A 24,570-nucleotide genomic window follows, 5' to 3' on the forward strand; every position below is an offset into this window, starting at 1 on the left:
GGAGGGGTCCCACAGGTGGACTCACTTTGGGATGTTTCAGCAGGCAGCAACGCCCCAGAGGAGCTCTGGGACCTGCACCATGGCCCCAGGGAGCTCCCCAAGAAAGGGCTCTGCCCTCAGCCCTGCTCTCAGGGAATCACAGCACAGAGTGTCCTGAGCTGGGAGGGACCCAGAGGATCACCCAGCCCAGCCCCATCCCTGCACAGACACCCCAACAGCCCCACCCTGGGCACCCCTGGCAGCGCTGTGCCAACGCTCCTGGAGCTCTGGCAGCCTCGGGGCCGTGCCCATCCCCTGGGGAGCCTGGGCACTGCCAGCACCCTCTGGGGAAGAGCCTTTCCCTGATCTCCTGAACCTTTCCCTGATCTCCAGCCTGACCCTCCCTGTCACAGTTCCAGCCGTTCCCTGTCCCTGTCACAGAGAGCAGAGATCAGAGCTGCCCTCAGGAGGAGCTGCAGCCCCTGATGAGGCCTGACCTCAGCCTTGTCTTCCCCAGCTGGACAAACCAAGTGACCTCAGCAATCCTCATATGGTCCCTCCAGGCTCTCCCAGCCTGGCAGGACCCCACATTCTCCCCTTTCCAGTTGGGCTGGAACCCCCAGGCCCCACATGGCCCCAAGTCCCCACAGAAATCACCTCTAGTCTGGCTTGCCCCATTTTTCCAAGCAGGGAGGCAGAGGCAGGAGGTGGCAGGGAGGGGACAAACTCAGGGAATCTGAGGCATAGCCAGACTCTGCTGGCAGTGGGACTCTGGAACAGCTCTGGAACAGCTCCCCACCACATGGGTGCTCTGGCGGGCTCCCAGTGCCTCCTCCTCCGGAGATGGGGCACTCTGCCTGTGCATAGCCCCGTGCTGACTTCTTCCAGGGCCTTCTGAATTTCCCAGTCTGCAGCCTCAAGGACACCCATCCAGGATTGGAGGGACAGATCCTCTGGGAAGGCACAGCCAGCGGAGCTGGGCCATGCCCTGGAGCTCCTCCTCACCTGTGGGATCTCAGCAAAATTGCTCTGTGTGGTTCTTCAGCCTCAGAGCGGTGTGTGACTGTTCAGGGCAGACCAAGGGACTTGGATCAGCAGATCCTCAGATCTGCAGGCTGGAGGTCCCCATCCACTTCTCCCTGGGTTAAGGCTGGTAAGGAGCATCTTCAGTGGTTCCTGACACGGAATCGCACCGCACCCCAGTGCCTTGGTGCTGGGAAGGCTTTGGTGTGGTCTCCTACGTTCTCCTGGCATACCAAGTCAGCACCTCACAGTGCAGATGGGTGGCTTTGTAAAGGCTGGATGGGCCCTGGGCTCCAGGGGGATTAGGGATGGGTTGGGCTCTACCTGGGTGCCAGTTACAAGGGGCAAGACCCCTCAGGGGTCTTTCCTGGGACATGTCCTAATAGCCATAGCAGTGACCTGAGAAATGCACCCCCAAAACAAGACCCTCAATGTCCCTTCCAACCTGAGCTCTCCTGGGATCTTGTAGCTCCCCAATCCTCTTCCCAAACCTGCTGCAGGTTTGCTCTGTAGCTGCAGCTTTTTTATTCTTATGACAGACTCTCATGGAGATCAGGTCTTGATCTCCACAATCACCACTACATCATTATCCGTCCCAGGAGGGGGACACCCCCCAAAATAATCACCTAAATATTTTTTAAAAATAAAAATGACAAAACATTACCCAGGATCTCTGCTGAGGAATGTCACAGGGGAAGAAAAACTCTTTTTGTGATCAAGAGACTGAACTTCAAAACACCCAAACTGCACATCTCTGCGGGGCACCTTTCTGCAGGGTTATTAATAAGAAATAATTGTTTTAAATGCAGAAAAGCCTGTGTACTTTCTATTCCCTTCCAAAAGCCCTGCAACGCTTGTCCTTAATGAATAATGAAAGATGCTTTTGTATTGCTTCCCACCCATAGACTTTCAAGTGATTGTTAAGCAATAATAAATAGGACTCTAAAGAAATCAGGGCTTGATGAAAACTTAATTCTGGACTAATAAGAGAAGCACCTGCTGTTGCACAAGTTTATAGATGTTCCTGGGGCTTTGGTGGGTGGAGAATTTTGGTGAAAGCTCTGAATGTTCCAGCCCCGGGAAAATACCACTAAATGATTCTGAAATGTTGTTGTGTAGCTCCAAGGGAATTAGAATTTGGAAGGAAACCAGGAGATGCCATGGCCTGAACAGGCACTTTGATGCCCTGATCACAGCACTGCTGTGATGCCCTCTGTGATCTCACTCTGAGGGGGCATTTATCATGGAAAGGCAAACCCAAAGAGGACATTGTTCTTTGAGGAGAGAGGGGCAGCAACATCCCGTGTCAGACTGGGGGAATTGGATTTCATGGGAAAACAATGTACTCCACCAGGAAGCTGATGTGTCATTCAGCCCTGCCAAGGGAAAGCACATGGTGCAGGTGAAAAACTGAAGGGATATCATGGAATAATGGAATGGGTTGGGTTGGAAGAGACCTTAAAGGCCATCTCATCCTACCCCCTACCATGGACAGGGACACCTTCCATCATCCCAGGTTGCTCCAAGCCCTGTCCAACCTGGCCTTGGGCACTGCCAGGGATCCAGGGGCAGCCACAGCTTCTCTGGGCACCCTGTGCCAGGACCTGCCCACTCTCACAGGGAAGGATTTATTCCTGATATCCAATCTAATCCTGACAGAGGGCAGCTCTGTCAGCCACGAGTTGCCCAATAAAAATTAAGCTGAAAAAGGCAGTTAGTTGCTCTCATTTGGGTTGGTAGGTACCGAGTTCTTGCCTGCAGCTCACAGCCAGAGACGTCTTGATGTTGACAGGAGAGTTCACCTTACTGAGGGGTCTTTACCCGACCTTCAGAGGTATCTTCTGAACACCTCAACACTCCCACCAGTCCCATCAGGACTGGTTGGAATCAGGACTCAGCAGTGTGTTGGGTAGTTTTGTGTAACTGATCACTTAAATACCACTATAATTCTGTTGGGATCAGTGGGGAAAACTTACGGAGGATTTGCCTTGATTGTCAATTAATTATTTGTGCTGTTGCACTATCCCAGGCATGTAACAGGAATAAATTTCTTGACTGAAAGGGTTGTCCAGCCCTGGCACAGCTGCCCAGGGGGATTTAAAAGCTGTGAGGATGTGGCACTTGGGGACACAGGTTAGTGGCGAGCTTGGCAGCGCTGGGATAATGGCTGGACTTGATGGCAATTCTGTGATTTATGCCTCTGTGATGCCTCGCTGCTGCTGGTGAGCTCTTGCCCTTCCGTAACACGCTGTGGAGAGCAGCTGCATGAAATTATTTGCATTGATGTCACCTGAAGCCCGCTGCCGTGAGCTGGGAGCACACAGCGGGAGCTGTGGAACCCGTGTGCCACCTCCAAGCGACGCCGCTCCCTGCACAGCTCCGCGTGTGCCCGTCCCTCTAGCGCCGGGGCTCTCAGCCTGGCCTTCCCACGCCTCTAGACAGCGGCGAAATGCCGGACGTTCATTTCGGTCAGGAAACATCATTTTCCCAAGAGAACCGTTTTCTGCCCGGTGAGTGCCAGGAGCGGGCGGACACAGAATGGAGCAGCCGAGCTCAGCATCGCGCTGTTAACGAGAGCCCCGGGGAAGAGCGCCCGGGCTGGAGCTCCGGGGCCGGACCCGCGGCTCCGCTGAGCGCTCGGCGGGGACGCCGCGGGTGCGAACTTCGGCTGCGGCTCCGGTGAACCGGGTGTAGGCACAGAGCGAGCGGTGCCGGTGCGAGCGCTGGGGGCGGCTGCTCCGCAGCTCCCGGACCGCGCTGCGGGGCCGGCACCGCCAACACCGAGAGCCCCGAGCGCAGCCGAGCCCCGAGCGCAGCCGAGCCCCGAGCGCAGCGCAGCCCCGCCGGGGCCGCCCGCCGCTCCCTCACGGGGACCCGCGCCCGGAGCAGCCCCGCGCGCCCGGCCCCGCCCGCGCCCGCCCCGCTCTGGACTCTTCCACCGCGCGGGCAGCGGTGCGGGGCGAGCGGCGCTGCCCCCGGCCGAGCCCCGGCTGCGCGGCCCTGCCCGGCAGAGCCCCGTGAGGGCAGATCGGTACAGGCCGCGCCGCGGCAGCAGCGAGAGCGGGCGGTGGGCAGAGGAGTGGGCTCTCCGCGGCGCGTGGGTCCCCCCCGGCTTGGAGCCGTGGTACGGTCGGCGGGAAGGAGCCGCGGCGCGGGGCGGTGCGCGGCACTGAGCCGGCGGCTCCCGCGGGCGAGGCGGGACGGGCTCTGCCCTCCGTCCGCACGGCACCGACCTGCCCGGTACCGACCTGCCCGGTGAGTGCTGCCGCTCCTTCCCCGGCTGCTGCGGGGGGCCGCTCCCGCCAGCCGGAGTGTGCGGTCCGTGCTGCCACTGAATTAGTGCTGCTTTTTTTTTTTTTTTTTTTCTTTCTTTTTCAATCTTCACTTTCCCCACCCGTTTTCTTGTGAGTGGTTAGGTTTTTCCGCCCCCGATGCACGTTTTCCCCGTTTGACGGGATGGGGAAGTGCCGCGCCTGGAAGCGGCTGCCGGGGTGGCGATGGCTCCGGGGCTGAGCCCTCCGCGAGTCCCGGGCGCTTGGGAGGGATGTCCGCGGCGTGACCGCGCGGCCGCGGGCTACTTTGTGCTTCCTGCAAACCGGAGATGCTCGGCTTCTCTGCCAGCGGGGCCTCGCGCGGCCGGCAGCGGCTTCGTAGCGAGCAAACAGGCGGAATACCGAGCCCGAGCGGCGCTGAGCCGCGCCGCTCCCCGCGGGACCGTGCGGAGCCCTGCGGGCTCCAGCGCGCGGTGCCGGAACCGCCGGAGCTTCTCTGCCGCGGTTATGTTGGGGCTGCTGGTGTCTGTCGGGAGTTGTATTTGGGAGCAGGCTCCCCAGGGAAGTGGTGGAGTCACCATCCTTGGGAATGTTAAAAAATGAGCAGACGTGACACTCGGCCGTACGTTTTACTGGGCACGGGCGGACTCAGAGGTTGGAACCTGATGATTTTGGAGGTCTTTTTCAACCTTAATGATTCCGTTGATTTGAGGTGATGTATGAAACTCCGGGTCTTGCTCCAGAGCAGCTTTGGTGAGTGTGAAACAGTCAGATCTGGCCGTGCCTTTGGGAGGGCGTCCGGCGGCCGATTCCCTTTAGACAGCCCAGGCGGCTGAGACACAAACTGCCGGGATGGACAGCAGGGCGGATGTGCACCTTTATTTTCTGACTTGTTCCTGAAGAGCAGGAGCCCGCCTGCAGGAACGACCCATCGCAGTTGTGCTTGCTGCAGTGCTTCAGCACGGAACCTCAATCCCAGAATTACTTAAGTTGGAAAAGCCCGCTAAGATCGAGTCCAGCCATTAACCCAGCACTGCCAAGCCCACCACTAAACCATATCCCCAAGTGCCACTTCCACACCTCTTCTAAATCCCTCCAGGGAAGGTGACTCCACCACTTCCGAGTGTAATTCTCACATGGTTTTGGCATGGGCAGGGCTGGGAACCAGCCCGTGCTGTGTGGCTCGGGGGCCTTCCCACACCGCAGGGCTGCTCAGGCTTTTGAGGAGACTGAAATCAGTGGCATCACGGCTGGCTTGGGCTGACTTTCAAGGCCAGAAGAAAAGACTCTGTTATTTCATATTGAGGAAACTCTTGTCTTTCCCCCACCAGTAAATCGTGTGGTGACCGATGGCCGGTGCCCGCGGCGGCCGGGCAGGGAGGGACCGCGGTGGCAGCGCAGGTCGGACCCTGCTGCCGGCCCTTCCCGAGCTGGCAGGGCCAGCACAAGCCCTTGGCATTTGCCCTGGACCTCAGCGCCCTGACCTGAACCTGTTTTCCTTGGCTGTGTCATCAGCCCAGGAGGGCTGGGCTGTGTCCCAGCCCCTCCGGATTGTCCCTGCTGCGGGAGGAGGGCTGAGCTCCTCCACAGGTGCCTCCGCTCTTGGTCTCCCTTCAGCAGTGAAGTGGGAGGTGGTGCTTTCCCTTTCATTTTGCCCTGTCCTTTATTCTGCCGTTCCTTGGGATTTGGGCTCTTTGCACTGTTCTGAAGGACAGGGAAGGAGCCTGGCTTCCAGGTGAGCTCCGGGATGCAGGGATGAGTGCTGCTGTTGTCAGGGAGCCGAGGAGCAGTGCCACAGGCAGAACCTCAGATGTGTGACCCTGGAGCACTTTCGTGGGCTGCCTGCTCTGGCTGACAGCTTGTCACAAGGTTTATTGCTCCCGTTCCTGGAAGCCTTTCTGAGGTTTTGGCCGCGTGTGAAAGCTTTCTTCGAGAGGGGTGGGTGTTCAGACACTCCTCCAGCTCTCTGAGCCGGGGAATATTGCTGCTGTTTTACCTCTGTCAGGCTAATGTTGGAGATGGATTTCAGGAGAACGGCAAAGCAGAAAGAGGTGTGTCTCTTAAGAACCACTTTCTTTAGAAATGGCTGATAATAGGCAGTGAGTTTGGGGTGGATGTTTTATTTAAGGATTGAAAAGAGAGGATTAAAGCTCTTGACAGAGAGCAGTTTATGTGGAGTAAGTGATGGGACTTGATCATTCAGAAAAAGACTGTAACGTGTTCCCATCACCAAGAAAGCTTACAGCTCTCTGTGTCCCAAATCATTCAATAAAAGCAACAAAACTCTTTTTTTATTTAAGTTCTTCACTGGTGGCTGCATAAGCAGTTTTCAGACCTAGCAGTAAATTTGTATCTGCTCAAAGAAAAAAGCCTGTGGGGATAAAAAACTGTGATATGCTAAAGGTACTGTGGATTTATCCAAGGTGTTAATTATGAGCATTGGAAGTAGCTGTGTCTGTCTTGGAGAATTGCATCTTTTCTTTCTTTGCCCCCTCCCATTAAGTTACTGGCACAGAGCTGTGCTCCTGGATTTGCAAAAGCACAGAGTCACTGCTCGTAAAATTACTGAAATAAAAAAAGGTTTGTGCAGGGAGAAAAAACAAGAATCAAATTTTAGGCTGAAATTGTGATTCCAAAACAAGTTGCTCATTCTTCTCACAGCTTGAGGTTTGTGATGGAAAGGTTGAAAATACCCAGCAAGAAAAACAGGCTGGGGGAAAAAAAAATCTGGAATAAGCCAGAGTGAAATTCAGAATAAACTGTCATCAGAGAGTGTTTATAAACCTGCTGGAGAAAAGCGAGGGAGCAACCATTCAGATCAATAACACGTTCTTTTTTTATAACTGTAGAGCTTTAATCATATAGTTTAAAAAAATAATCCTAAATGTGTGCATTTTATACCTGTGCTGGTAGCTGGGGCTAAATCTGCAGAGTTCATGCTGATCTGGGTAATCTGAATCAAGCTGAATAGTAAAGAGGCTCTTAGGAGGATCTGAAACCCAGGAGGCATTTTTCAAACCTGAGTTATGTCACTTTTTTTAGAGGTGCCTCAGGCAATTGCATTTTAAGGAGACAAAGCTTTTGTTTTCAAGCTGGCCTAGAAAAATGCCAAGGATGAATCCAAAGTAAAGGCTTTCAGAAGTTGTCATTTGTGATTAAGTTGATTTTGCTGTTGTGCACAGAAGGCCTCTGCCTTCCCCGGCGTGCCCAGAGCTGGGGCTATTTTTATTTTTGCCACCAGTCCTGGTGTACCTGTTTAATTCCAGTGAGTAATAGTGCCCGGGGGTCTCACCTGAAAGTGTATTTAATGAGAGGGTCATGTGTCTGCCAGCTCAATCTCCAATAGAAAATTAACTGTAGGTGCATTATAAAAAGCAGAATTGAGGTGATAACTGGGCAGGGATTGACTTAGATGGGTATTCTGCAGAATTAACATCTGTCTGTGTCTAGTTTAGTATTTAAGATGTTGGAAATACCAAAGCCAAAGCTTCAAACCACGGGCAAAGGCTGTTTCCTTTCACAGAGGCCAGTCTGTGTGCACGTAGTGAATCCAAAGCTTTTCTTGGGGCTTCTCAGGTTCCTTGCAGCCTAAACAATGAGAAGGAGCATCCTGGTGTTGCCAGGCTGTGGGCAGACAAGAGGAGCTGCTCCTGTGGAGCCTGAGCTGGGGGAATATCGTGCAGGATGTAACAGATGATGCTGGAGCATGGATGTGGAAAAGTCTGCTGCCTGCAATCTGGAGTGCTGTGAGCTCCCAGCGAGATGCTCCTTGTTAGAGAAAGGTGAAATCCTGCGAGTGTTGTAGTGACTTCTTGTTCTTAAATAAAGCCAGAGTAGGTTTTGTCTGAAAATCTGCCTGAAAGCAGCTCTGGCTGCAGGAGCAGTGCCAGGGCTGTCTCACCTGGGCAGGAGGTGTCCCTGGGAGCAGCAGATTCCTCAGCCCTGGCTCTGGATAGCCAGGGAAGGGCTATAAGGGCAGCCTGAGTCATCCTTTTGGCTCTTGTGTAACACCCAAACAATGCTGCTTGTCCTGCTCACTGAGGGCTCTTGGACTGCCCAGAACAGAGATGTGGGACTGGATGGAGCCTCTCCCAGGGACACCTCTGAGCTGCAGCTTCTGCAGCAGCTGGCTCCTGCAGTTCTCACCCTGGCACCTCAGAATCCTAATATTTGATTATTTTTTTAAAGCAAGCCTTGAGTATGTGTTGAAAGTGTGTAGAGCAAGTGGTGCTGGCGACCTGAGGCAAGACTTGGCCTTGCCTTTGCAGGGAAGGTCCTCGGTTGATTTCAGGGCTTCTGGGCTTTTCCTTCCCCTCTTTTGCTGGAGCTGCCCAGCAGGATGTGCTCAGCAGGATGCTGAGCTCTGTTCCAGGAGCATCCCTGCACCTGCAGCAGACTATTTATTTTCCTAAACACCCACAAACTGCCAGTGATGTTGCACAACTGTCTGGTTTTTGGTTTTTTGTTCTGTTTTGTTTTATTTTTTAATTTGGCCCAAAAGATCTGTTTTTAAAATAGAAAACACAATGCCAGGTTGCTAGGGTTTATTTCTACCAAGAGTAAGGTATATAGATGGGCACCTCTGGGCTATGTCTGTGTGAATTCAGTGACTCCCTGGTGGTATCTCCAGCATCACCTCCACGTGGGGATGGTACCAAACAAAAGGAGCTGAGAAGTGCCAGGGCTTTATCTGATGATGCTTTTGCAAGCAGCTTACATTTCAACAAATGCAGCCGCGCTGGGAATGAATGTGAACTCATTTTCAGCTTGCTACTGCAGGCAGAATAAGAATGGCCAGGTGAAATGTGTGGGCAGGAGGAATAACTGAGGCAGTGCAGCTCCATTCCCAGTGGCTCCCGCTGTGTCCCACCTCCCCTGGAGGGAGAACATCCTTCCCCTGGGGCTGTGCCCGCTGGCACTTAAACAGGAGACAATTTCTGCAAGAGAAGCTGTTGAGGAAAAGGTGGCAGTGGACACTTGTGGAACAGTTCAGGATAGGCTGGCAGAGGTCGCAGGGTGGACAGAGGAGGTGCTTGCAGGCCTCCCCCACCAAAGCTCTTGATGTCTTTATTAGTCTAAATCTTGTGCTGCCCTTCTGTCTTTAGCAAACTTTCTTCTGGAAAACTGTCTTGGGAGCATTAGTGAGAGAAGGATGTGGAGAGCCCTGGCTGTGCCAGTTCTGCACAGGGCAGCTGCTGCTGTGTCATTGCCCTCAGTGCTCATGGCTGCCTTTCACCTGGCCTCCAGTGACATCCTCCACTTGCCAGGACCTCAAGGTGACTCTTCTGGCCCAGGCTGTGGCCCCTGTGTAGAAGGCTGCAGGTGGCTGGTGCTCAAACATAATTGTTTGGGTTTTTTTTTTTTTCTAATCTAGCAAAAATCTCAGTGGTTGCTATGGGACAGACCTTGCAGAGCTGATGGTGCTGCCTGGCCTGAGCTGTGTTCCTGCTGAGGGGCAGCACTGGAGGGGTTTGGTGGTTCAGCAGCTCCTGGTTCCTGTCCCTGGAGCTGTGTCTGCTGTAAAACAGGTGTTTTTGTTGATGCTGCAGCAATCTGCAATGCTTGGAGCTCTTACAGCTCCTGAAGCTCCTTCTGGAGCTGGTAAAAGCTGTAAGCACTGCAGAAATCCTCTTGAGCTCTTCTAGTAATTTAAACTTACTGGTTTTATTTATAATTTTTAAACTTCTGCTCCAAAGAGTGCAGCTCTTATGTTCACATATTTCAAGAGGCCAATAAAACCTCACCTGTCTCTGTGATGACTCTGAGAGAATCCCAGGATGGTTTGGGTTGGAAGGGACCTTAAAGCCCATCCAGTGCCACCCCCTGCCATGGCAGGGACACCTTCCACTGTCCCAGGTTGCTCCAAGCCCCATCCAGCCTGGCCGTGGACACTTTCAGGGATCCAGGGGCAGCCACAGCTGCTCTGGACACCCTGTGCCAGGGCCTCAGCATCATCACAGAGAAGAATTCCCTCCCAATATCCCATCCAACCCTGCCCTCTGGCAATGGGAAGCCATTCCCTGTGTCCTGTCCCTCCATCCCTTGCCCAGAGTCAAGGAACTGGCTCTGAAATTTCAGTTTAAGATGAAAAATCCTTGGTGCAGCTCACGCCCTGCAGCCAGTGTCCATCCTGTACCTCTGGTGGAACACAGGGCACAGGTGAGGGTGAGGAGAAGCACCCCTTGGCAAGTTCCCCTGGCAGGAAAGCTGTGCAGGTAATGCTGGGGAGCATCTCCAGCGCTGGGGGAGTGCCTGCTGCACATCAGGGGTGGGATTTGGGTGTTTTCCTGTTCATGCTTCCCTGCAGCTGGGCTCCCCAGCCATTTGACTGCGGCATAAACAGCATTTCCAGGGAGGCCACGGGAATAATGCCGAGTTTGCTGATACCTCCTGTGAGCACAGCCACACCTCGTGGCAGGAGAGAGGCAGGGAGGGCTTAGATGATTTAATTAAAGTTGTTGTGAGGAAGAAATTAAATTTGGTCTCTTGCCCTGCTTGTATTATGAGGGGGGAGTGCAGCCTTTCTGAACTGAGCCATTCCTTGCCTTCTGTTTGCCTTGGAAAAAAGCAATTTCTCTGTCAGCTTTTAGCCTGGCTGCTGGGCCCCAATTGGTTGTTTATCTTCAGCAGCTCCCCAAATCGCTTTGAAGATGGCCTTAAACATTGATCATCTCTTACAGTCCTTCATCTTTGTTCTGCCAGCAGACACTAGGAATGATATTTTAAATTACCTCTTTCCCCCCAAATGAACAGGCTGTGTGTATGGGCTGGGAGAATTAAAGCTCTTTCAGCCAAAGTATAAATCAGCTGCTCCTCTGTTTTTGCCCAGTTCTCTTGGATTCATCTTGCAGCCCAGTCTGCAAAGCAGCAGGGATTCCAGGGAAGATAAAAGCCAAAGTGCAACTTGATTTTGAGGCAGAATCTGCCAATGTTCTGTTTGGGGAGCAGGATCCTGTTTAAAAATTACTTTTCCCACCCTTATTGCAGTAGTGGGATCTTCCTTCTGGCTGCTCCCTAGGGAAGGGCTGGGGGGCTCCATGGGGTGATGCTGTTTGGACAATGCGGTGCAGAGGTGAGATGATGCCTGACACTGGCAGCTGCTGGCAGGGAAGTTTGGAAAAGCAACTTTTGGATCTCTTCCTTTGCCATTTGAGCACTGAGATCTGGGGGAAAAAAGTGCTGGCTAACAGCAGAACATTTATTCTGTGTCAAGCAGGCAGCAGACAGCAGAGGTGGTTAATTCAGCATGGAAAAGCCCAGAGCTACAGCTGAACAGGCAGGAAGGTTTAATCAATCATTTGGAGCAGGTTTCTGATGCTCCTTTATGCAGACGCAGTTTTTGGTAGTGTTGTTAACATTTAATTGGTAACAGGTCACACCAGCCTCTCTCCCAAGCAGAGCAGGAAGGGAGCAGGTTATTTAGATGCACAATCACCCTAATTCCTGGAGCACGCCCCAAAATACTGGTGAGAGGAGGTCCTGGAGGGCTTGGGCTGAGGAGTTGGGCTCAGTGAAGGGGGATGCAGCAGCCTGAGCTGTGTGTGGGTTCGTGATCCAGGCTGGTGTCTGCATTCATTGCTTTTATCATCATTTATCATATCACAGTCACAGGCTGGTTTGGGTTGGAAGGGACCTTAAGGGTCATCTCATTCCAATCTCCTTCTGCAGTTCAATTTGCAGATTCCATATCCCCATCCCTTTCTGTGTGCTGGTGCTGTCTGCCTTTTCAACCCCTCTTTTGCAAGAGGGGGAAAAACAGTGTGACCTCAGAGTTAATAGATTTTAGCCTTATATGTAGCATAAACATCTATATTTTGTACTTTGTTGTGAGGCATTGGTGCAGGGGATTCTGGCTCAGTGAGTCAGAGGCTTTTACCCACTCAGTGATGTGAGTAATTTATAGCTTGCCCCAAGTCTGCACAGCTGGGCTGCCAAACTACAGCATGTTGGGGAGTAAATATTGCATGTTTACACAAAGCCTTTTCTCTCCAAGTCCCCAAAAAGAGGATGAGCCACTTTAACAGGCTGCTCAGGCTGAGTAGGTGCCATATCCTGGGGCAAAATGCAGTTGGGCAAAGCAGCCCAGCAATCTTATAAATACAGTGAATTTTAAATTCTTTCCTGGGTTGTAACAGGAGGGGAGCATTCCTGAGCATCTCCACAACCTGCAGTAATGTGACAGTGATATGAGAGAGAAAGCTTTGTGCAGTGATGGCAAACAGCCTTTAGATCCACTGAATTTTTGTTAAAATAAAGTGGTTTTGGAAGTAGATGCCCTCAGCCCATGCTGGAATTCTTTTCCCTGTTAGTACCAAACAGGCTGATGCTGCTGAGGTGCAGGGAGCCAGGACTTGTACTGCCAGTGTCTGCTTTATAAATTTCCAGGTTAAATCAGGCAATAAGTTTGGATTTGGTTTTTTTTTTTTTCCCTTATCCTGAAGCTTGTCAACTTCGTCTTTTACTCTGAGTCTCACAGTCCTGAGCAAGAGGAATCTCCAGCAAATAGACCAGCTGATAAAGTTGATGCAACCAATTAATTTATTTTTATTAGAAATACGAAATAGCCTGAGCTGGAAGGGACCCACAAGGATTAAGTCCAACTCCTGGACACTCCAGCTATCCCACCCTGTGCCTGAGAGCATTGTCCAAGTATCCCTTGAGCTCTGGCAGGCTTGGTGCTGTGATCACTTCCTTGAATTCTTGTTAATCTCTCGAATTTTGCTTGCTCGAAGTTATCTAGTGAGAATAAAGACAACCAGGATGTATTGATAAGGCTTCCCACCCTCTAGAGTTGCTGTTTACTCCCAGCCCCCAAAAACAATTTAACCAAATCTGAGAAATCTGTAGGACTTGGTAGCCAGTGCTGCCATTTGCCCTTGCAGCAGGGTGGTAAATGAAGCTCTGGGCTTGGTGAGGAGCTCTGGCCTTGATGCTCTAAATATAAAGCAGGTAGGAGGGCATGTGACTTGGCCTGACCTTGGGTGGCAGCAGAGCTGGGAGCAAAGCCAGGTGCAGCTCCCAGCTCCTCTCTGTGCCCTTTCTGTGCCGCTCTGGCCTCCCCCAGACCCTGCAGGTCCCTGGCCCAGCCCCAGCCAGGTGCAGGTGCCCGAGCCCAGGCTGCTGCTCCCGGCCATTGCCACCCCATTCCCCGGGCTTTGCCCTGTCACAGCTGACTTTCCCGGAGGGACTGGACTCTGGGGAATGCCTGGCATGTGGGATTTCACTCGGTGCAGCTGCACAGAGCCGTTTTTGCCGGGCTTGCTGTTGTGTTGAGAAGCTGGCCCTGCTCTGAGCCCCCTCCTTGGCCAATCTGCCCTCAGCACCTGTTTCCTATTGCTGCATTGGCTGATTTTCCCACCTTCTCTCGTGTCAGGGTTAAACTCTGGGAGGTAACAGACACCTGAAATTACAGAATCACTGAGGTTGGACAAGACCTCTAGGACCATGGAGTGTAACTGTTAACCCAGCACCCTGTTTGTCACTAACCCATGTCCCCAGATGCCACGTCCACATGGTTTTTGAATGCTTCCAGTGACTGAGCCACTTCCCTGGGCAGCCTGCCCCAATGCCTGACTGCTCTTTCAGTGAAGAGATTTTCCCTAATATCCAATCTGCACTTCCCCTGGCACAGCTTCAGGCTGTTTGCTCCCCTTGCTTGTTCCCTGAGAGAAGAGCCCAACCCCAACCTGTCCTGATGGACTTGGATTTTGCCAGGTCACCTGGGTGCTGCAGGAGTGTGCAGCTTATTTCAGGTGAAGAGGTTTTGCAGCAGTGCTGTGGTTGTGCCCTGATTCAGCAGCCCCAGGGCTCTGTCCCTGTGTTGGTGCCATTAATCATCCTGTGAGGATCCCTGGGAGATGGATGTCAATCCTTCACACTCCTGCCCAGGGTTACAGGGCTGCCAGTCCTGGGAACAAAAGCTATGTCCCAGTCTTGAAAATCACAGAATTCTGCAATGGTTTGGGTTGGAGGGACCTTAATGATCGTCCCTTTCCACCCCTGCCATGGGCAGGGACACCTTCCACTCTCCCAGGTTGCTCCAATCCCTGTCCAGCCTGGCCTTGAACACTTTCAGGGATGGGCAATCCTGGGAAGTGTATTTAAACAAAAAAAGATGGACGTGGTGCTCCAGAGTTCCCATCTGAATCCTGGTGCAGCACTCCTGTGCACAGCTGCCTTTTGTTCCTGCACGTTCCCAGGCAAAGCAGGTGGTGTTTAATTTTTTTCTGCATTAAAAAAAATAATCTGTGGCGTGCTGTGCGAGGCTACTCACATCTGTGCGCTCTATGTAGGTCAGATGTGTAGTTGCTTCTTTACGGAGACTAAACTTGACAGCACAGTGTTTCCTCACTGCAGCCAGTGAGGGAGGATCACAGAATTCACATGCTGCCTCCATGAGAAATGTCCTTAGGGAAGACCCCACAGGGGCTGTGTGTGCAGGTGAGGTTTGCTGCCTTCCTGGTGTGCTCCAGGTTTGTGACAGTGAGCTTTATTGATGAAAGATTTATCGGGGCTGTGTATCCAGCTTGATCCAGTGTCATATCAGATTAGCCTTGCAGCTGGAAATGCTAAATGCTTCCCTGCCCTGCTTCCAGCAGCTGCCTTTTGCTCTGCTCCCACTAAAAAGCCTGTTCCCTAATCTCTGCAGCCTGTATTTCTCTTGCTGTATTTCTTCACATGCAAATGCCTCTCCCTCCCCTTTCCTTGCCCCCAGCCAATCCTGTTCTGGGATTCCTTGACCTCTTCTGACTCTGGCAGTGGTAGAGGAGAAAATGAGCTGGAAAGAGGCAACCTGTCATGCCCAGGAGCAAGTTAGGGACCTGATCTAACACCTAACAGAGCAGTAGAGTCTCCCCTTGCTGATGGACAGAGCCTCAGATCCAGGTGTGTGTGGTCTTGTGGGAGATGCTCCACTGGGGTGAAACTAACAGGGGTGAAGGACACGGTTCCTGCTGCTCTGCCACTCATCAGGCTCCTCTTGATCTCCTCAGTCTGATCCCAGCCCGTGGAACAGGAGAGCTGGACCAGTCTGGCTGCTTTGTACATGTTGGGGCTTCCTTCTGTCTTCAGTCCTGGGGTTCTGTGGGCAATGTGGGAACTTTCACAGAAGGGGCTTTTTTGGAGGGAGAACTTGAAAATGGATCCCTGGACATCCATTAAAATCAGATAAACACAGGACCTAAGGTTCATTTAAATCTGAAGAGGGAACTTTTCCTTAGCTGAGATGACCTTGGAAGCCACCATGATTGGAGCAGTGGCCAAGGGGGATCAGAGCAGATGAAGATGGATGTGTGGATGTCCTTATGCAACCCAGTGCAGGGTGGAAGATATTTCCAGTATCAAAATTGTTCTGCCTGCTCCACAAGTCTTACCAAGAAACATTTGAACTGAAAGAAGGGCTCCAGCTGCCACCTCCTCCTCTGAAAATGAGCAGCATCTGCAACAAAGGAAGGATTCAGCAAAGGAGGGATTGTCTACAAGTGCTAACAGCTTTCCAGGAGACTCCACATGCGATGGGAAGTTGTGTCCTGAAGCAGCTGGAAGAACACTCAGGAGCAATGAGCAGCTCCTGGTGACTGGAGCAGTAAGTGGTGGTAGGTGGAGCACTGATCTGGTTGGGACTGATCCATGGATTTGGGAGCATTGCTCTTGGGTTGGAGTAGGCTTCCAGTGTGAGGAAATGGACTCTGGAATTCACAGAGTTGCTCAAAGCTTCATGGAAACAAGCAGTGTTGGAACACTTGAGAGGAAGTTGGACTAATTGAAAATTGCTTGTCCTGCTCTACAAGGATTCCAGCTGCAGTCCTGATTCTGGGTGTGTAAATGAGTGTGAGCACATCCCAGTGCAGCTCTCTCTGCTGCAGAGACCATCTTGCTAATTGCTCTGCTGCTGTGTTCAGCCACAGATCCAGGGATGAGACGTTTCCCATGGCTGCTCCTTCCCTTCTTCCTAAAGAAGATGAAGAGTGCCTTGTTAGGGAAGCTCCAGAGTGCAACCAATCTCTTAAACTCCTGCTGATCAACTGAAACTAAGAGGGAACTAATGAAATCCCTATTGCCACAACACATTTGTTTTGACCTTTAAAAGGAAAATGTGCTGGTGAGTCAGGAGTCCCACCAGGAGATCTGGGCTTGTTTTGGGCAGGGGATGGAGTGGGGACCGTGGGGGTTTAAAGTGGAGGCAGAGAACAGAGCAGGGGGTGAATTTGCTGTGCTCTGGGTTCTGGTGAGCTCACAAGTGGAGTCTCCTCAGCTTTTGGGGGTCTCTCAGCTGTTCTGGTTGTGAAGCAAACAGAGGTCCTCAAGTATTTTGCAGTTTTCTCCTGACTTGATTTTAAAAGCAGGGTGTAAACTCCTTATTTTCAGACATGAAAAAAAGGAAGGGAGGAAGGATCCTGTGCCATCCTCTGTGTTCACAGCAGAAATGAAATTACTGCTTTGGCCAAAACAATGAATCTCAAACATTTTCATGGCAGAAAGTCCTTCTGAGAAAGGTTTGGAGGGAGTTTGTGCCTCAAGGGGAGTGAGCCTGGCTGGGCCTCCCAGGAGCTCATCAAGGACTTTGTTAATTTGATGCAACCTCAGGTAGGAGGAGGTGGGCTAAAGGCTGAGTTTAGTCCTTTGAGGAGGTTTTCCTCCTGAAAGGTCAGAGGTGAAGAGGATTTTGCATTCACCTCCATCCATGGAGAAGTGGCCTTGTAAAAGACTGGCTCTTCAGCTGTTGGGGCTGCCTTTCTCCTGGGAAAGACCTTTGCCAAATACAGCAAAGCTCAGGTGTTTGGAAGGCACACACACTTTGGGGACATCTCTCCATGGCTCTGGTGAGTGTCTCCTGGCCCTTCTCTGGCTCCAGTGCTCCAGAGGAGCACATGCAGCCAGTTCCATACTGGTACCAGTGCTGTGGTGGTGGTGGGCACCGTCCTGCCCTGAGGATGCCAAGAACCAGAGAGCTCTCCCTGTGCAGGGACTGGGCACAGCTGCTCCCGTGGTGCCAGGGAAGTGATGCTTGTGTGACAGCTGGAGGAAGCAGCTCTGCATTCTTGGAGTTTTTCTTGGAGTTTTGGCATGGGTTTGCTTCCAGAACCAGGCTGCTTCTCCCAGCAGCCTGCTTGTTCTCTCCCTCCTCACAACTGGAATGAAATCAGTCTGCCTGAGTTGCTGGAATTATTTTTGTGACAACCAAATGTGACAACTCAGGAGGAACAACGAGGGCCACAGAGGTCCTGGGATTGTCAAAAGTCTGCCAAGCTCTGTCCCTGACCCTGCCACCACCCTGTGTGCATCCAGTCCTTTTCTAAGAGGAATTTATTAACCTTCTGCAGTAGTTCTCTGTCTGGCTGCTCCGTGTCGGGGTGAGGCTGGGGGGAACTGAGGTGGAACTGCCCCCTTTGGGCTGGGTTCCACACCTGCCTGCCTAGAGAGCTGTTCTGTAGGGAGCCTCTCCACATGGAGCCTTGCCCATCCCTGTTGCTGATTCAGGAGCAAACCACCCTGGTCAGAGTCCAGAAGGCACTTCAGGGTCTCCAGCAATCCACTGAGGCTGTCTCCATTAACTTGCAGTGTTAAAAAGGAGTTGGAGTCTCTGGTGCTCATTTGGGAAGTGCTGCCTGTCCCTCTGCTGCCACCCCAGGATGCCACCAAGGCTGTGCTTTGATTTGCCTCCTTGGATTATTTTGATCTTAAATCACCTGGGAATGCCACAGGAGTTGGGAATCCTGTGTCCCCTGCTCCCTCCAGTTTGTTAAAATCCCCCATCCATAAACAATGACTCTTCAAAGCTGTGTGCTGCAGAAGCTGCAGTGCTGGGTCATGTTTTATACATGGCCCTGCCAAAACCTGCTGCTCCTCTGGGGGCAGCTCAGATCTGGCCATCCTTGAAATAATGCTCAAAACAAGGTGTCTCCTGCTTGTTCAGCAGAGCCTGAGACTCCTTTAAATAAAAATGTGACACTGGATTTTGTCAATGGGATCTGGTTTGTCCCTTGGAATGGGAATTATTCCTGACTGATGTCAGCAGTGCCTCTGGGATGGTGGGATTTAGCTGCAGATTAGCATGAGTTACTTGGTTTGAAGGAAGGCAGAAAACATGCCAGCCCAAGCAATTTGAACAAACTTTACATTTATCTATGTTGCAGGGACAGCAGGGAGCTCCTGCAGCCCAGGCTGGAGCTGTCAGTCAGTGCTGGTGGCCCTGTGTGGCACCCTCTCCCCCTTGGAAAGGGGCTCAGGAGATGGGAGAAGTCACTTTTTGTGCCCCTTTTGGGGAAGAAATGTGCTGGTTCCATGGTGACTGACTGGTGGGAGCTGGGGAGGGCTCAGGAGTCAGGAGTGAGTCAGTGCCTGTCTTGGTTCCTTCTGCTGAGGAAGGCAGGAGCCTCCCTTGAAATGGAAAATGCAAACCCTCTCCCTATGAATTATTATAATTTTTGAAATTAAGGGGCTCTCAGGTAAAGATATGGGAGTAGGAATAACAGTTCTTTACTAGGAAAACTAAAAATACAAATGCAATAGTACAAAAAAAGAAAGCAAACCACTGCCAGAGTGAGAGCAGGCCCTGGCAGGCTGTGGGTCAGGGTGCTGGCAGCAGTCCCATTCCATGGGGGCTCAGCCCTCCTGCAGTGCCAGCTGTGCTTCTGCTGGAGCAGGATCCTGGACAAGGCTGGAGTTTTCCTCTGAAGCTCCAGGGCTGCTGGAGATGGGCCTGGGCTCCCTCTGGGAATGCAGTGGGGAAGAAAGCTGCTCCTCTGGGAATGCAGTGGGCAAAGGCTGCTGTGGGGTTCCAAAGTCAGATTGGATCCAGGTAGGAATGCTTGGCTCCTCCCCTGGGCACAGCATCTCCCCATGGGATGATGGAATTTTCTCAGCCATGCAGGGACACTCAGTGGCCATGGACAGCAGAGATCTCCTGGAGGGAGGATTGGCTGTGGGAGAGAGAAAGAAAAAACTGCCCAGGGAACAGCAGAGAACTGCCCCAGCTCTGACAGATGGGGACAGAACACACACATATCTCAGAGCCCAGGACACTGTCCCTGGATGTGTTTAAAGAAACTGGACGTGGCACTCAGTGCCATGGTTTGTTCACTTGATGAGGGGGTGTTGGGTTGTAGGCTGGACTTGATGATCTCAAAGGTATTTTCCAGCCTGTGACTCTGTGAGACTCGAGCAGGAGCCCTGCACATCTGGACTGTCCCATCACTGCTGCACATTGCCCTTGGGTGGAATTGCAGCTATTTCCAGGTAATTATCTGGCACAAGCAGCTAAAATGTTGAACCAAACTCCATTCCTATTTGTGGTATTCACTGAGTAAAATATCTTTCAGACAACTTTTGCTGCCCATGTATGTCTTCCATTCTTGGTGGGTTTTGTTACCCTTTTCTGTCCCAAAATAAATAACCTGGAATGAGCGATCTCATGGTTTCAGATTCTGTATTATTTTTTGAGTGTTGCACTTTTCTTTCCTCTCTACCTTTTGCTGCCTGGCCTCCTCCAGGGATGTTGTTTTCAAGATTTATTCTTGCAGCTATTTCAGCAGGATGGCCAGCAGCAGGCCTAGGGAGGGGGAAAAACCTCAGGATTTTCATGTTGCTTGACCTCAGGAGCCCCAAGTGTCAGGAACCCAATAATAAACACTGCCAAACCTTGGAGGATGGTGGGAGCTGGTGACCTTGCAGTGCATGTTTGGAGAGACTTGTGCTGCTATTTCAGGTCCCTGATGGTCTTTTTAAAATGCTGTGCTGTGCTGTGTTAAAATTTAAAAAATTTTTTTTAAAATGCTTGCATCAGATGGAGGTATGGGAGTTTTTTTTATTATTTTTTAAAATTATATTCTGATTTAGAACCCAAAAGCCAATGAAATCCTTGAGGTTCCTTAAGGCTCCCCTCTTGTGAGTGTTTTTAATTCCTATGTGCTCATCCACCATTGCAGCAATGAACTTGGAAAGGCAGCACAGGGAAGTAATTATGGTAGATATTTAAAAAAATAATGCATCGAAAAATCATAGAGTTTGAGGAGTCTTGGGGTGTTGTGGGGGATACATCCTCAGCCCTGGTCTCTGTAGGATCAGCGTGTCTGTGCTTCCATGTGAAGTATTTTCCCACTTTATGTGCACTCTCCTATCCTGCTTCCAGTTGAATTCCACTGTGTGCTGTCTGTGAGGGAGTCCCAGGATGATTTGGGCTGCAGGGGACCCTAAAGCCCATCCAGAGCCACCCCCTGCCCGGGCAGGGACACCTTCCACTCTCCCAAGTAGCTCCAAATCCCAGTGTCCAACCTGGCCTTGGGCACTGCCAGGGATCCAGGGGCAGCCACAGCTGCTCTGGGCACCCTGTGCCAGGGCCTGCCCACCCTCACAGGGAACAATTCCTTCCCAATGTGCCATCCATCCCTGCCCTCTGGCAGTGGGAGCCATTCCTCCTTGTCCTGCCACTCCACCCCTTGTCCAAAATCCCACCTCAGCTCTCTTGGAGCCCCTTTAAGCCCTGGAAGGGGCTCTAAGGTACAAATTTTTGAAGATGTCCTGAGTTACCACCTTTATCTCTCTGTGAGTCCAGTTTCTCTTCAGTTTGCCAAGTCCTTGACCTTTCTGGTGACATCTTTTGGGAGATGCCAGGGGTGTTCCTCAGAACAAGGTATTTCCTTGTACCAGGAAGATTTTATTCACTGTGCAGCTTTTCCATGTCAGAACACTTTTGCAGCAGATGAGCCAAGCTTGGCTTGCTGATATTCTGGTCTGAGTTGGGAGTAATTCTGGTTTCACTACAGCTGTTTTGATACACAGTAATAGAAGAATGGAGCTCTGTGATAAATGGGGCTGTGACAGGGCAGGAGTCCTGGCAGATGGCACACCTGGTCCACATGGCTCAAAAGAAACCTTCTTGACCTCATGAAGTAACCTTAGACTTTATTATTCCTGAAAAAAACAAACAAACAAACAAACAAAAAAAAAACCAGGTTTCTCCTATTCTTTGTGTTCTGCAGGCTTGTCCAAAGGTTTCCCTGCAGGGATTTAGGCTGTGTATCTCAGGGAATGGGACACAGACCTTGGGGTGCTCCCTGTGCCCTCAGCCTGGGGGTGTTGTCACCTCAGTGGGCTGTGGGAGGCTGACCCCAGCTCAGCGGTGGCACAGAGGGGATGCCCAGGCTGTGGGTCAGCTCCTCCTGGGGCATTGTGCAGGCAGGCACAGTCCTGCTGCTCCAGGAGCTCTGTCTGTCACTTGGTGCTCCCTGGTCTCTGTTCTAAGGGGCTCATCCCGCTGGTGTTGGGGCAGCAGAGCCAAAGGCACTTCCTAAGCCTTCATGGCCAGGATTGTCTGATTGCTTGTTCTGTGTGCACTGCCAGCGTGTGTGAGTCCCTCTGCTCCAAAGCTCTGGAAGCCTTTGCAGAGTCTTTCCTGAGTTTACAAGTTCTTGGATGGGATTTTAGCTGTTTGTGGAAAATCTGAGCATCTTCTGCCAAGCCAGGGCAGACAGGCCCCAGGTCCAGGCACAAGGGTTCTGTGTTCCCTCTGGGGAGCCTGATCCCTGCAATTCCTGGGAAAGGCAGCACAAACTCAAGCTGCACCAAGGGAAATATAGGCTGGGTATTAGGAAAGAGTTTTTCATGGAAAGAGTGATAGAGTTCTGGAATGGCTGCCTGGGGAGGTGGTGCAGTCACCATCCCTGGGTGTGTTTAACAAAGCCTGGATGTGGCACTGGGTGCCAGGGTTCACTTGAGCTGTTGGGGCTGGGTTGGACTCAATGATCTTGGAGGTCTCTTCCAACCTGGTCATTCTGTGAATTCTATGAAACCAAACTGGTTGGCTTTGACATAATCTGTGTTTTTCAGGAGCTTCCTCTTCCCCTGGGCATCTTTTGGATGTTTTCTGTAGTGAAGAGAGCCCACCCCCAGTGCCAGCAGCTTTCTGACCAGCGGAGTCTCTGGAATGTGAAATCCAAGAATGAAATCCCCCCACACTCAGACACTTCTGCTGCCCATCCAGGGCAGCTCTGCTCACAGCCCTGTCCCTTCTGCTGTTGCTCATGTGTAATGCTGAAGATTCAGAGCTATTTTTGCATCTTCAATTAATTAAGAAAGGAAGGGTAGATTATTTTCTAAATACCATCTTTAGGAAGAAGAGACTTCAGTGAAACTTCATTCCCCTGGCTGCCTTTGTCCTGTGGTTGATGATTATTTTTAAACTGCCCATCATGTTGTGAACAGGGTTGTTGTAAAGTTTTTTTGCAGCTGTCAAAATGTCAATTCTAATGAAAATCTCCACAGACACGCCATACCTAAGTGATTTAAGCCTTTAGGCTAAACAGGCTGCTGGTAAAATGCTGCTCATATTCAGATGAGTCAGAAAGGTTTGTGTGTGTCTTTTTTTTAAATATAATTTTGTTTGGTTGGAATGTCTTCATCAAAATTGGTTGCTGAAAGGTTTCCCCCCCCCTCCTTTTTAAAGGCTAAGCAGCTGCCTGTCAGCTCACCCCAGAGCTGCTTGGAATTCAGCATCTTACATAGTAGTCACATTTGGGAAAAGGGAAGTTCCTGTGTAATAACAATAATTGAAAATTAATAGTAGATTAAATTAATACATAATTAGAAAACACTAATGCTCCCTGTGAACAGAGGCTGATTCCTACAGGAGCCTTATGAACTGAAGAGGGAAAGTGGATGATGCTTTCCCTGGGCCCTGTCTATTCCAGCCTGCAGAACATTAAAGCAATTATAATTTCACAGAGGTTTGATCTGGAATTGATTTCTTTGTGATAATTCAATTTGGAGCCTTGCTTCCTCTGGGGGAGCAAACGACAGAAGATGAAGTGTGTAATTCCTGAGCTGTGTCCTCAGGCCTGGGGAGGCTGGAACCCACCCAGGGAGGGACCTGGATGGAGCCTGGGACCTCTTAGAGCTTCGCTGGGTGAGAGGTGGGGTTTGAGTCCCTACATCCTTTAGCTGTGCCAGGGAGGCTCAGGTTGGAGATCGGGGAAAGGCTCTTCCCCAGAGGGTGCTGGCAGTGCCCAGGCTCCCCAGGGGATGGGCACGGCCCCGAGGCTGCCAGAGCTCCAGGAGCGTTGGCACAGCGCTGCCAGGGGTGCCCAGGGTGGGGCTGTTGGGGTGTCTGTGCAGGGATGGGGCTGGGCTGGGTGATCCTCTGGGTCCCTCCCAGCTCAGGATATCCCTGATTCTCTGATCCTTGCTGGGAGTGTATCCCTAGAATCTTTGCCCATCTGTTTCACAGGCTGTGGTGAAAAATTCTTGAGGGTTTTCCACCACATGAGCCTGACCTGGTGTTTCCAGCCTGTCAGCTGGTTTGGATTCATCTGATCTCCACAGAGCCTCCATCACCTTGGCTGCAGCTGGTAGAGGCAGGGCCTTTGGTACTGATGATCATGGAATCCTGGAATGGTTTGGGTTGGAAGGGACCCTAAAGCCCATCCAGTGACACCCTGCCATGGCAGGGACACCTCCCACTGTCCCAGGCTGCTCCAAGCCCTGCCCAGCCTGGCCTTGGGCACTGCCAGGGATCCAGGGGCAGCCCCAGCTGCTCTGGGCACGCTGTGCCAGGGCCTGCCAGGGAAGAATTCCCTGCTAATATTCCCTCTAACCCTGCCCTGGGCCAGCCACTGCTGCCCATGGGGATGCAGGAATGTGCTCTCCTGCTGTTCCACTGGGGCACAGCAGATTTGCTGCTGCCAGGCTCTGAGGGGCTTGTGAAGGCTCTTTCTCAGTAGCCAGCCCTGGGGTTTGTGATAAAACAAAGAGAGATGAGGAGGAGGAAGAGAGGAAAGAAAACGAAGCACAGGACAGCAAAATATGCAGAGGCAAAGTGAATCCAAGGCAGCAGGGAAAATTGGGACCTCGTGAAAAATAATGATAAAGTTTGCTAAGCAGCTGCTGAGCTCCATCCCTCCCCTCCCAATTAGCTTGCATTAGTGGCTTGTGGGAAGCACCACAGCCTGCTGAAACTAATAGAGGCAGAAAGAGCTATTCCTTGGTGAATTTACTTTCTTCTTGGCCCAACACAACATTTAACTTTTATTTCCATTGCTTTGTGCACAAACCCCCTCTATTTCCCTAATCTCTGAGGCTGTGTGTTTGGGAATCCTGGAGGAGCTACTCAGGCTGGGGTTTTGTTTCTAATTCTGTTTGTGTGAGTTGTGACTTCAGCTGCTCCTCTGTTCCAGGGCTTCAAAAAAAAAAAAAAAAAGCAAAAAAACAATAAATGGAACCTGTTCAGAAAGAAAAGAAATTGAGAGACTTCTAGCTTTAATTGCATTCATTAGGCTTGGTCATGATAATAAGGGGGTGTTAG

At 51.5% G+C, this 24,570-nt stretch overlaps 1 protein-coding gene across 5 annotated transcripts in view; it reads left to right on the forward strand.

Moving 5' to 3' along the window:
- The first annotated feature begins 702 nt into the window (after positions 1-702).
- Positions 703-24,570, forward strand: part of RALY (RALY heterogeneous nuclear ribonucleoprotein) — a 130,639-nt gene continuing 106,771 nt past the window's right edge. The window contains exon 1 of one of the 5 annotated variants that reach the window (XM_053992698.1): positions 703-3,512. In XM_053992698.1, the coding sequence (XP_053848673.1) occupies positions 3,268-3,512 (245 nt within the window). In that variant the 5' untranslated portion in view covers positions 703-3,267. Of the gene's footprint in view, positions 3,513-4,182; positions 4,258-16,348; positions 16,375-24,570 lie in introns of those variants that run through there. The other 4 variants (XM_053992697.1, XM_053992701.1, XM_053992699.1 and 1 more) reach the window with 4 other exon arrangements.

Source organism: Vidua macroura, chromosome 17 (genome assembly GCF_024509145.1).
Source record: "Vidua macroura isolate BioBank_ID:100142 chromosome 17, ASM2450914v1, whole genome shotgun sequence".
Classification (NCBI taxonomy): Eukaryota; Metazoa; Chordata; class Aves; order Passeriformes; family Viduidae; genus Vidua; species Vidua macroura.